The 14,065-nt window shown below is 28.9% G+C and overlaps 1 protein-coding gene across 1 annotated transcript; it reads left to right on the top strand.

The window, feature by feature from the left end:
- The first annotated feature begins 2,941 nt into the window (after positions 1-2,941).
- On the top strand, positions 2,942-5,282 carry LOC137828230 (uncharacterized). The gene is made up of 5 exons (XM_068634709.2): positions 2,942-3,599; positions 3,948-4,069; positions 4,168-4,208; positions 4,301-4,399; positions 4,842-5,282. Exons 1-5 carry the CDS (start codon positions 3,146-3,148, stop codon positions 4,993-4,995), a joined length of 870 nt encoding a protein of 289 aa, XP_068490810.2. The 5' UTR covers positions 2,942-3,145; the 3' UTR covers positions 4,996-5,282.
- Positions 5,283-14,065: the final 8,783 nt, after the last annotated feature.

The following is a 14,065-nucleotide window of genomic DNA, read 5'->3' as shown; positions in this document are numbered from 1 at the left end:
TGATGGTTATGCTCTAGATATAGAGCTAAAAGATAAAGGAAGTTAGGGAGGTTATGGAAGTTGTTGCAATGACACAAGATGAGGTTGGTCTAGGCTACACAATAAATTTAATAAGAACCAACATAAGTTCAATTGTTCCAATATGCACAAAACTCTCAACCAATAGAAGTATTGACATTTATACGAACTTTGGGATTCTAATACTAGTGACATCAACTACATATCATGCCTCTATTTTACTTTTTTTTGTTGCAATCAGACATATGGTTGTATTTTCTATTTTATGATTTTACTTTTAACAATGGATGTTTGTATATCATTGTACTTCATTAATAGGAAGAATATTTGGAACAAATGTAAATTGTTTGTAAGACCAAATAGGAAAAACTTGATTTTGAATGCATTAATTTTTTGGATGTACATTGTCAATATTATGTCACTCATTAGCTTCCATATATATATATATATATGGAAGTGTAACTCATGAAAATTGGACTTACACCAAAGTTTTAGCTCTTTGTATCTCTTTTCCTTTCCTTTGTTGTCCTCATGATTCCTCTCTTCTTCTTTGTTTTGCTTTATGATATCCCATGAGTTATCACCAATCATATTTACCTAAATAAAAAAGTGACAGATATTTGAGTAATCGTGCAACATAGGATTAACTTAAAACCAAAATATTCATAATAGATAATTACAATTTTTAGAGATAAAAAAGATACAAAATATCACTGTTAAATGTCAAATACTTTTGGTAGGGAACATGTGCAAAATAGTTTCCCAATTTTTTAATTTTTTTATACCCTCACCACTATGCTACTATCATAGTAGCATTTGAAACCATTAGAATTAATGTCATCTAATATCATAACCTTTAAAATAATTAAACACATAAGAGTTACTTACAATACTCTCACATTCTAATGTCAAAATTTATACTACCACTACTTATCTTAAACAAATTAAGATTTCGTTCTAAAAATCAAATTATGGTAGCTAAGAACAATAAACATAAGATGGGAAAAGAACATGAAATTATAAACAATATAACAATTTATACCACAGCTACAACTACTAACCCTCAAGCCTAGAGAGTTTAATTATAGTGAACAACTTTTAGAAGAAAACTCAAAGCAAAAAATGAAAAGGGACAAAATTGAAAAAATCCTCTTTGCATTGCCTTTTTATACCTACTTTGTCAATAGTATGTTATTAATTAGCTACAATTTTCATATAAGCTAAATTTTGTAGTACATGTCATGACAATTGGATTTATGCTACTTGCAAAATTAAGTTACAAACAATCTTCATTACGATGAACAACTTTTAAGAAAACACGCTCTAAAAATGAAGAAGGACAAAGATTGAACAAGTAACATTGAAATATAAGCCATGTAAAAGTGAAAAACATGTATAGATAACACTTTATTATTGAAGTAAACTTTTGTTAAGAGTATAATTGACGAGAGAACTTACTTATTTAGTGACTCATCTACAATAAAATTTTAATGAAAAACTTATGTGTCACGAAGTTCATCTTTCTCGAACCAATTTTGATATTTAGTCATAACTAGTTCAAAAAGAATCAGAAAAAAAAATAGTAATTTTTAATTGGAATGCAAGAAAATAATTTAATTTGGAAAGTTTTACTTATTTAAAAGTGTACTAATTATGGTAAAGAGAAAATTATTCATTAGTTTTATTAATGATTAATTTTTATTAAATTATATCAAATTCTTAGTAAATATCATGACCATTAATATTAGACTTAAGTTACTTGTCAAATCAATTTACAAACCAACATCATTAAAATGAAAAACTTTTATTAGGAAAGAAAACACAAAACTTTAAAAATAAAAAAGAACAAATGCTGAGAAAGTAATAATTTTTAAAAATCTTCCACTCATGTTTATGTGGTAATAGGCCATGTCTCGTAAAGATCAATCAGTCATATAGACATTATAATAAAGATCAATCAGTGACATAGGAATGAATGAAAAATGTGTTTACATATTAATTATTGATATAAAATTTGATTATGAAATTTGGTTAAGATTCTTATTATGAAAAGAATTTATATATAAGAAAATGGTTATTCAAAACTCATTTACAACCAAATTTAAATGAGAAGTACATCACCTACCACATTCATGTGTTTGGAACCAATTTAAAAAATAACTATTAGTTCCATATTGTAGTATATGTGAAGGTGGAAGTCCACATTTAATATAATGATGTTTATTAAAAGTATATATTTTTTTCTCTCTTTTTATCTCTTTGTTTCTTTTACCTTTAGTTTTTTTATTTATTTGTTAGCATTTTATAAAGCCAAAATATTAAAAAAATATGGTTTAAAAGAATTAATTATATTAACTATAATAAATTAATATTAAATATAGTAATAAAATAAACATAAATGAAAATATTAATACCAAATTAATAATAATAAAATAAATAAAGAAAATTTAAAAAAAAACTTTTCAATAATCATCACAATAACTCATTATTACATAAATAAATGTTAGCATATGAGTAGTTTGTGTTTTAAAGTATAAATCAAATTCTTTAGATATTTATTCATCATTAGTTAGGAAATATATTAGGAAAAAAAATTAATATTTAATTGAAATAAAAAAAACATTAATTTCGAACCATTTTATTCATTTTATTGTAATCATATATATTATGCATCAGTTTTATTAATGATGACTTTTAATAGATCCTCTCTTAATCATATTTATTTTTTTCATCTAAAATACTGTAATATAATTATTAAAACCTAGGTATTATTCCTACTAAAATCTAGGAATGAGATTTGAAGGTAACCTAAAGAATCTGGTGCAAAGATGAGGAATATTCTGGGGTGGGGGTGAAAAGTTGTAGAAAAATTTTAAAAAAAAAAAATGAAAAAGAATAAGATTTGTTGGAAAGAAGGGAGAGTGTGAGAGACACGCGGGAGTAGGTGCGTAGGGAAAGAAATATAGATTAGTTTGTTGTTTAAATTTGATGATTCCAATAGTGGTGTGGTGTGAGTAGTTGTAATTTGTCTTCCAAACAACACCCATGCCGTCACACATGGAAACTACGTGTGTGGGTGGTGCGTAGGATAGGAACAAACCCAGCGCACGATAGTTTGTCTTCACCCATGCTTGGAGTTCTCTGCGCCACTCGTCCAAGGCCCTGGCTCTTCTCCCACGTCCATGCCTCGCTGCCTCGTCTAGTTCACGCCTCCGTCTCCCTCTCCGCCTCGCCGCCTCGCCGCCACCATTCCAGCGCCTGCAAAATCTTCGGTTCCGCTGGCGGCGCGGCCTCCATATGGCATGCTATAATGCCCCGCAGCGGTGACGGATTCCGCCGCGGCGTTGTCCCCGTGCATGACCTGAAGGGAGAGGGATCGTGGAATGTCGCATGGGACACGCGGCCTGCGCGGTGGCTCCATCGTCCTGATTCCGCGTGGCTCCTCTTCGGAGTCTGTGCTTGCCTCGCGCCGCCGGGTTGCGTGGACGTCGTTACCGATTTCGAAGCTGTTGCGGTGGACGAGAGTTGCGGAGTTCTGAAAGTGGAGGCTTCTGCTGATTACGCGGATTACAGAGTCACTGGTTTGTTATTTTTTTTATATTATTTGTTTTTATTAATTTAAAATGTGACATATACTTGAATGAAATTGGTTGGATCACTGATATTGTTTTGATAGCCTATAGCCTTTTTGCTTTTTGGATTAAGCATTGTTCTGGTTATTGATGGTCTGTGGGTAGATGATTGAACGGGATGAAGAGTTTTATGTTTGTTGGAATTTTCTAAAGAAGTTAATACTGAGAGATTTTTAAATTGGTATTGTTGAGTTACATTTTTTATTGTTGGTGGTATTGCTTAGCATGGAGGTAAATAAATTGTGTATGAGTTTAATATGTGTATTCATTTGTGTGCTATATCACTGAATGGTGAAGGGGTACCTGCTGATGGTCGGTGTCTGTTTAGAGCAATAGCTCATGGAGATTGCTTGAGAAATGGAGAAAAAGCACCTGATGAGAATTGTCAGAGGGAACTGGCTGATGAATTGAGAGCTAAAGTATGATCACTATATCACTATGTTACAGAGTTTAAAATAATAAAAAGTTTTTGTTCTATTTCATTTGCTTTTTTAACAACCTTTGTATCCCAATTTAGGTAGTAGATGAGTTGCTGAAGAGGCGGGAGGAAACAGAATGGTAAGTTTTGTAATTTGAAGATGTATGATTCTTTTGGATTGTCTTTTTCTTGGTTTGGCTTGGTTATCATGTTATGTTTGATGTATCTTTAGGTTTATAGAAGGGGATTTCGATACATATGTGAAGAGAATTCAACAGCCTTTTGTGTGGGGTGGAGAACCAGAGCTGTTGATGGCTTCTCATGTTTTGAAGTAAGTTTTAGAATTGAAGAACAGAAGAATTGAAATTTTGTACTGCTTATACACTATTATTTAAGGATAATTGAGAAGCATAAGATGTTTGTCCATCCATGTATATTAATTACTAGTTTTAGCTCACTAGAATTGTTGTCATAACAACGTCTATTAATTGGGCGTAATGTACATAACGTAGGCTAGACAAACTCCGATTACCATTCACAATTTGAACACCCAAATTACCATAACAAAAGTTATTGTAAAAAATGTTGGTTAATCTTTCAAACAATTAGCAATGTGGATATATAATTCGTGAATCTGAGACTGAAGACACTAGTGTAATATACAGCCTATATTGTTTTGTAGAAACCATTCTAATTTATTTTATGTAATTGTGATGGTATGCCTTCTTTGGATTTTATTGTTCTTTATCTAACTCTGCTGCATACTTTTTCAGGACACCAATATCTGTTTTCATGAGAGCCACAGGATCGGTTGGTTTGGTAAACATAGCAAAATATGGTGAAGAGTATAGGAATGATAAAGAGGAGAATTCCATAAATGTGTTATTTCATGGATATGGTCACTATGACATCCTAGAGACTTTTTGATAGAAAAAAAAACTGCCTTAGAATAAACACATAGTACAGAACAAACTACTCGACTTGGTCTTGCAGTTTCAAATTCCACCTATTGAGAGCTTTTGGGATTCATTTTAATGTTTTGGTGAATTTAGTAACTTTTTACCAGTGATTCAATTCAAGCGAACCATACTGTTAGAATTTTTGTAGTTGTTTTTGTTTACAGCTGATATCAAGAATTCAATATAGGAGAAGAAACAATAATAAATTTCTGCAATAATAATTTGGGACTTGCGATTAAGTATTGCAAGTTAACACATGGCTGTTATGGGGTATACATTTTATTGGACTGTATATTTGTTAAGTAATGGTTCTGTAGTGTTTTCAACTTAGTGACGTTATTGGGGATTATCATCTGATCTTAGAAAAAACTTTCTCATTTTTTTATGAATATTTTTAAATTATACAGACTTTGAAGGAATGAAATTTAATAGTTGCTTTGTCTCCTTATGGATTGAACTTTTAACTGCTCTGACATTAGGTCCAGAACTTTTTTTTTTACTCAAATATATATATATATATATATATATATATATAGACAATGTTACCGATATATTCTGACTCTGAAATATAAATGATAACCATATTTTAACCTCTTTTAATCGAAAGATAAGTTAGAGGATTGCAATTTTCTTTATCCTTGTAAACTGTGTAACCTAGGAGCATCTTTAAACATTTAGAAAGCCACTTTTAGATGTTTACAAGATTTTCTATAGAATTTATTCAAACTTTACGCAGATGGTTTATATTTTTAATCATTAACTTTTTGTAACTTATTTCAATATAAGCTTTATAATAAAATTATGAAAGAAACTGTTTATTTTTTACAACTGCAACCCATAATAGAAAATTAACAATTAAAAAATTAATATTAAATTACTATTAATCATGAAATTAGTCATAAGTATTGTAAAAAAAAAAGTCAAAATAAAACTGAATTATTTCTTAATACAAATACAAACAGTTTTCAATTATAACAAAAGATATAGTTTAGTTTAGTGAATCAATCCCAACCTCTACTTTCTGAATAATTAAAGGAAATATGTACAAATAAATGGGGAAGATGACAAATAAGTAGGTTTGCATTTGCATTAATATGTGCCTTGATTGGAACTCTATCAATTTTATAAAGAGATACATGTTTTTTCACGGATATAGTATAATTTTGTAAGTATATTATGTAAAAGGTAAATTTTTTATTATGATTTTTGGTAAGTGTTTTATTAACACAACTTTGATATAAAAAAAATGTGTTAAGAGTACACTTCAATTAAAAAATATTCATGTTATTACACGATTTTAATTTATACCTCTATATATAAGGAATTTCCCATAAAATAATTGAAGGGAAATAATTTTTTTAGGAAATGTAACTTATCAATTGATTACCTGTTGAATGATTCTTTATAGGAGGAACTATTATTTTTTTATTATTGTTAAAATTTGAAAGAGTCTGAATGTTTAATATTCATTTGTCTTCATGTGATGGTATTGTAAGGATGCATTATAGAAAATGTTACATGATATAGAGTGGGAGGATAGTAACATTTGCAGTGGAAAGTTGAGGCACAAGTGAGAAAACAAAACTGAAAAGCATCTTCCAGTTGTGGAGAAAAAGGATTGTAGTGAAAGACAAAGGAAAACGAAAGGAATAAGGCTTATTCTCTCTGCACCATGTCAATTCTTACTGTACCCAACATAATTTGACAAATTCCACAATTGTCCTTCCTATAATTATTTGACATTTGGAAAGTAAAAACTAAAGCATGACCTCTTCTGTTCCAGAGTTCCCGAATGAATGTGTTGATGCCATATTTCGTTTTCTGCACATAAATACATTTTTTTTTTCTTGAAAGGTAGATCTTGAACCCCACACAAGAAAAAAAACATGCTGATTCCGTCTACACCAGATGAATTCAGTATCCATCAACACATGCACATGAAAAGTTTCTTTTGCCCTTACTGATCCACATGAAAAGTCCCTTTAAACCTTACTGATTTAAAACATTACTTAAATTCATTGAGGCACATTTCCCTTAGGCATTCATTCTCCTTGAGCACGGGGGAGGCAGAGAGAAGGAGCTATCGATGAAGAAGTGTCTACCGGAAAGGCAGTGTTGATTGGTTGTGATCATTTAACTCATTAATCTCTTCTCCCTTTAAATTCACATGTATAAATTTACAGTATTCATTGGCACTACTGCAAAAAAAAAAAATATAAACGATCTTTGTCTTCTGGATATCCATATATGTAACCTAAATTACGAAATTCTGGATATATAAGTCCAAAACTAATATGTCACTTCTGAATATGGTCATCCAAAAGCTTATATACACAAGATATTTTTGGATTTGTACCCAGATCCCAATATCCGGTAAGAGTTCAACACCATTTACAATTGAAAAAGCAATGCAAGAACAATTTTGCTTACCTCAAAAGACAACTGCACCACACCTAAGAGTAATGACTTCGCTCCACCACCACAGCAAATCACAACACCACCAACACCTCCACTCAAAATGCCTCCACCACAGTAAAACACCTCCTCCACAAATTGTTTTGAAAATAAAGATGACAATGACATTTGGAGTTTTAAATTTTATGTTCGGTAATGTACTAGTATGGGCACGGTCAATGCTATGGCTCGGCTCCCACAGTCGGGCCGACCGACACCCTCAGTCCATTAATGCTCAATCAAGGTTAGTAAAGTCAAATCATCATTAAGAACTAGATAATACTTTTCTAAGTAAGATCCACTCATAATCCGGCCCAACAAGGTAGGTTCATTAAAATAATATAAATAATGCACATTCCAAGAAACAAGTACGTCATTAATTAATGTACTCTGATAGCCGAGTGCCGAACAACTTTTGTTGACTTGAGCATCGGAGTGCCTTCTGCAGGTATCCTCATTCGGCATTCCCTAGGAGATTGAGTGATCAAGCGACCGAGACCCAAAGGAGTAAGCAAAAATGTAGGTCAACTGCCCAATAAGAAAAAGGGAGACAAAGTCTCTCAATAATTCTCTAGGTGTCATCTCCCTATATTTACATATTAGAATTTTAGAATTGATATGGTGCAGGACGAATTAGCCAAAAAAAATAAATAAAGAAATCTATAACTACATTCGCGTTATACAAAATTTTTAAATACACAAAATATTTTTAGAATTTGATTTGAAACAGAGGAATGTGAGGCTTGATTTTTGGTAGTGGTGGATTACAATGGAGGTGGAGGGAAGATTAAGCCCCAACAATGTGTATTAGGGGTTGTGGTTGTGATTGAAAGATTGACTTACGTAATTGATGTAAGAATGGATTTGAAATGAAATAGCAAAGGTAGTAGTTAGAAATTGAGTTTTGGAAAGACCTTTCAGAATAAATAATCTGAAGCATTTGTGTGTATGTTGTCATTCTCGAAACTCTATTCCATGAGAGGAGTATTTTGTTTTCCAAAAATGAGAATCCATAAGTGATTTTAAAATGGAAAACGTATTTTAAAAAGCAAAATCCAAAATGTTACTTATGAATTCCGAAATACAAATTTTATAAGAGGAAATTTGATTTACGAATTTGGATTTCTAGAAGACAGAAACCTTAAAGACTCTTTAGAAAACTTATGAAGATATTTTTATCATTTTACCTATGATATAGTATATGTTGCAAAGTGATATAGTGAAGAATCTAAAGCCCTTGTTCAAACATTTATCAATGAACTTCAAAAAATTTAAATTCTGGAGATTTCTTTTTGCACTCTTATCATTTTCTTCTGCAATCTTATAAATATAAAAATATTTATTTTATTCTTCTAGTTTATAAAAATGACTTATGGATTGTATAATCTAATTTTTTTTTATAAAAAAAATTAATTTTTTATTTTATTTTAAAATTATACAATTTAAAAATATTTTTTATAAAAAAAATCTAAATTGTATAATTTAAAATATTTAAGATTCAAATTTATTTTTTCTTTTAAGTTCATTCATCACACAACACATGAATGAGGATGACCATATAACTATAAATGAGACTGCCTCATAATGGAGTATTGAGTATTCTTTTTTTGGAAAATGTGTTTTTTGTTCTCTAAAGTAATAAAATAATATAAATAATATCTTAATGGCAGTTGGAAATAATCTCTTAGACTCTCTACATCAACGGCTAACAATGAATACAGTCAACAATTCAATAAATGTGTTTTTTAACTCATCTCTAACATTCATAATTCTATAATTAATTTTCCATTTATTTATTTTAAACAATATTAATTCAATCTTGATATTTTTACGTAGCCTTTTTATGCAGAAAAAAACGTCATAAAAATAGGAAAAATAAAGGGCCTGATGCCATATTCCCAAATTTTTTGTTTTTCAAACAATTTCACTCTTAGTGTCTCTTTGGATCAGGGTGCACTGTTCTTGCAGACGGAAGTGAGGATGCACCCTGTTTGAATCCATAAAAGAGAGGGTGTGAGGGGGCGCGGAAGGGTGTGAGAGGGGGCTGAGACCTTCTTCTCAAAGTTGCTCAGAAGTAAGGAGAGAAGAGAGGAAGTAATCCTTAAATCTATAAAATTACCTATATATTCTCATTCTTTCATAATATTCACCATTCACATTCCAATATTTTTAAACTATATTGCACATGTCATAAAACATAAAACATAAAAAATATTAAATATATTTTATTCTAAATATATTTAAATAATGATAATAAATATTAATTAAAATCATTTAATTTTATTCTAAATAAATTTTAAATATTCAAGAAATATTTAATATATTCATAATAAAAATAAATATATTAAATATGTTTTTAATAAAATGAAAATACCTATATACCTAAAAATATATTTATATATTTATAATAATAAAAATTATTATATTTTAAATTATATATTATAATAATCTAGATTTTGATTTATTAATGTGAATACAAAATTCATTTAAATATTTAAGTTCTAACAAGGATTAAAATGTTATTAGTGAGGATGTCTTTTCTTTTTCTAATTAACATTATTATGTTTTTTTATTTTTACATAATTTCAAAATTACAAACAAATTAACATGTCTTTGTCTTTTTCGGATAAAATGTAATGACTTTATATTATATATTTTGACAACTAGTTAATGTTCTAAATATCTATTTTTAAAAAATATATATATTTATTGATAATAATGAAAATCATTATTAAAAATAATTATATTTATATAACATAACATAATTTAAAGAATCATAAATAATATTAAAATTATGTAAATAAATTAACTTAAGTAAAAAAATAATTAAATTAATAAAATGTTAAATAATAAAATTATACTTAAATTTTAAATTATAATTCATTATTTCTTTCAATTTTACATTTTTTATTTATAAATTAAACTTTAAATTATTTTAATTAACTAAAATATAAAAAAAATATTATTTATTCTTCATTTATATAGAAGGATAAATTTGTAATCTTACAACTTTTACTATTCAAAATAATTTATAATATTCTTACAACCATCACTTCACTCACCAATTTCAATAAATTTTCCTCACACATCCACTCTAACATATCCCAATCCAAACAACCTCAACTTTCTTCATACTTTCTTCACACTTCTACTCACCCACACTCTCAACTTTTCACTCCCCCACACCCTCTAATCCAAACAAAGCCTTAATAAATAAGTGTTTTAAGAGAAAAAAATAAAATCGTTGAGAAATGTTATTTTATATTATTTCTCTGTTTTTTTATGTACTTATCTTATAGGATTTTTGAAATAAAAAAGTTTTCGAATATTAGTTATTAAGACTCATTATTCTTGATAACGAGTAAATGTTTAATTTGATATAAATATTCTTAAACCCAATGAGCTAAAAACATTTTTTTTTAATGTTTTAGTACTTGGTTCTACTAATTTACAAATAAAACGTTAATGTTTAGTTTGGATTGAGGTGGAGATTTGTGGGGAGGGGAGAGAGTGGAATAGAGAGAATGTGTGAAGTTGTTTGGATTGAGGGATGACAAAATGGATTTGTGAGGATGGTTCATTGAAATTTGTAAGTGGTGTGATAGTTAAGAGATAATTTAAAAATTATTTTAAAGATGTAAAATATAAGTTTACAAATTTATCCTTGTTATTAAAAAAATATTTTAATAATGGGTTATGATATATTTTTTGTGTGTGTGTAGGTTTGAGTTAGTTATTTTTTTAATATATAATATTCATAATTACTTTTATTTTATAATAAAAAATAATTTTGTGTTAAATTCAAATAAATTTATTAAATATATTAAAATTTATGAAAATAGTATTTATTATTATATACATTGTTATTTTATATAACTATATATTTTGTTGTTATTATAATTTTATTTTATTAATTTTATTATTTATAATTATATGTTGTTATTAATAGTATAATTAAATATTTTTGAAATTATTAAATAAGTTAATCTAATATTTAATTTTGTATATTGTATATTCTATATATATAATTATATTAATAATGATAATAGTAATAAAATAATAATATTATTAATAATTTGAATAATTTATATATTTTAAAAATTACGTACAATTTCAACATAGTAGCACATATAATTCAAATATTTTCATAAATATTATGAAATATTGACTAACAACATAAAAAAAAAATATTTTAATTTTTATGTATAATTTTTTATTTCAATTTGTATCCAATAAAAAAAATAACAACTTTCGTTTATCATTAATAAACATTGGATGAACATGAAATATTCGATGATTACAATAAATAGATGAAGTGTATCTTAAACGATGTTGTGTCATGGAAATTTAAAAAAATTACAAACATAATAATGTCCAATAACACATTAAACTTAACTGACAATCAAAATAAGTTCAACATAAAATATAATAATAACACAATAAAAATACAATCAATGTTCTTCATTGTCTTTAAACGGGTGAAGTGTATCTTCGATCAATCCAAACGTGTGCTAATAGTGCTAATAACCAATCTCATGCTTGACATACTTTACTGCATATTTGAAATTTCCCCCCAAAAATTTGTGTTAACATCGTCGAATCACCGAGGATTTCGGGTTGAGGATGACCGCTTGCAACATGTTTTTTAGGCAATGGAATGTATTCGTGTTCTTGTTTTTAATGTACATTACATTTTATTTTTTATGTATAATTTTTTTATTTCAGTTTGTATCCAATAAAATAAAAAAGATTAAAATAACAACTTTTGCTTATCATTAATAAACATTGGATGAACATGAAATATTCGATGATTACAATAAATAGATGAAGTCATTACATTAGAATCCTAAATGATGTTGTGTCATGGGAATTTAAAAAAATTACAAACATAATAATGTCCAATAACACATTAAATTTAACTGACAATCAAAATAAGTTCAGCATAAAAAATAATAATAACACAATAAAAATACAATCAATGTTCTTCATTGTCTTGAAGTTGGTGAAGTGTATCTTCGATTCGGCCTCAGCGTGTGTTGATAATGTTGATATCAACCTCATGCTTGACATATTTTCCTATATATTTTGTGTTGCATAATCAGGATAATTATGTTATAATTAAGTGCAGATTCCATTTTATATTTATTAGGACAGATTTGTTAGTGATTTGATTTGATTTGATTTGTACAGCTTTAAACACCCATTATTTCTGGCTTTTATTGCCTATTATTTCTTCCTTAATTAGGTTGTAAAACAGTCTATAAATAGAGACTGTAATCACATTTGTAAGATATCTCATAAATATATTTCATCTATTTCTTTCCACTTGGTATCAGAGCTCCTGATTTGGGAGACTCTGCTTCTGCAATTTTTATTTTTTTTAGCTGCCTTCATTCATTGCTGTAATCTTATTCCTTGGCAACCTTCATTGTTGTAATCATTTTCCTTGGCAGCCTTCATTGCTGTAATCATTTTCCTTGGCAGCCTTCATTGCTGCAACTTTCTATTTTCCTTATCTTTTCTCCATTGATCACCACCACCACCTTGCACCATTGACCGTTACTGTCACCATCGACCACCACCGTCGTCGCTCGCCGGAACTGCCACTACTCGCCGGAAACTGTCGTCGACCGTCAGAAACCGCCACTGGAAAATTTTTCCGGCAAATTTTTTTTTTTGTGAACAAGATCAAATTTTGCCAATCTGAAAAACTCAATTAGTCTTGAGCTCTCATGGACTCCCTTAGTAAGCCATCTAGCTATTGTTCCTTTACTATGAGTGGTAAGAGTTCTAGTTTTTTATCCTTTAATGCTTCTAGTACTGAAAATATATGGATTATAGACTCTGGTGCTATTGATCATATGACACCTCATTTCTCTTCTTTTTCATCCTACACTGCTTTATCCGGTAACCCATATATTACTGTTGCTAATGGTTTCACTACCCCCATTAATGGTCGTGGTAACATGCACCTTCAACATTCATTTCCTTTAAAAAATGTGTTTCATGTTCCCAAACTATCCAATAACCTCTTGTCTATTCAAAAGATTACCCAAGATTTAAATTGTGCAGTGGTATTTTTTCCTTCCCATTGTGTTTTTCAGGATCTTGTCACGAGGAAGACTATTGGAATTGCTAAAGAGAAGGGCGGGTTATATTATTTACAACATGAAGAAAGTAAAAAGTGTGCTAGACTATAGGCACACACTTCTAATCTTCAACAAGGTCGTGAATCTTGGTCATCCTCTCAGATATGGCTTCAACACAGACGTCTTGGTCATCCTCCATTTAGTACCCTAAAGTCCTTATTTCCTGTTTTATTTACAAAAGTGTATGCTAAGTCATTTCATTGTGATGTTTGTCAGTTTGCTAAACACCATCAGACAACTTTTCCTCCCAATGGTAATAAAAGTTCTAAACCTTTTGATCTTATTCATTCAGATGTATGGGGACCTTCACCTATTCCTAATATCTCGGGTGCAAAATGGTTTGTTTCATTTATTGATGATTGTACTCGGGTTACTTGGATATTCCTCATGAAAGATAAGTATGAAGTTTTTCACTTATTTGTAAAGTTTTACAGA

This window comes from Phaseolus vulgaris, chromosome 7, assembly GCF_051622355.1.
Source record: "Phaseolus vulgaris cultivar YP4 chromosome 7, ASM5162235v1, whole genome shotgun sequence".
Classification (NCBI taxonomy): domain Eukaryota; kingdom Viridiplantae; phylum Streptophyta; class Magnoliopsida; order Fabales; family Fabaceae; genus Phaseolus; species Phaseolus vulgaris.
Note: the sequence above shows the minus strand (reverse complement) of the source record. Positions and strands in the feature narration are given on the sequence as shown.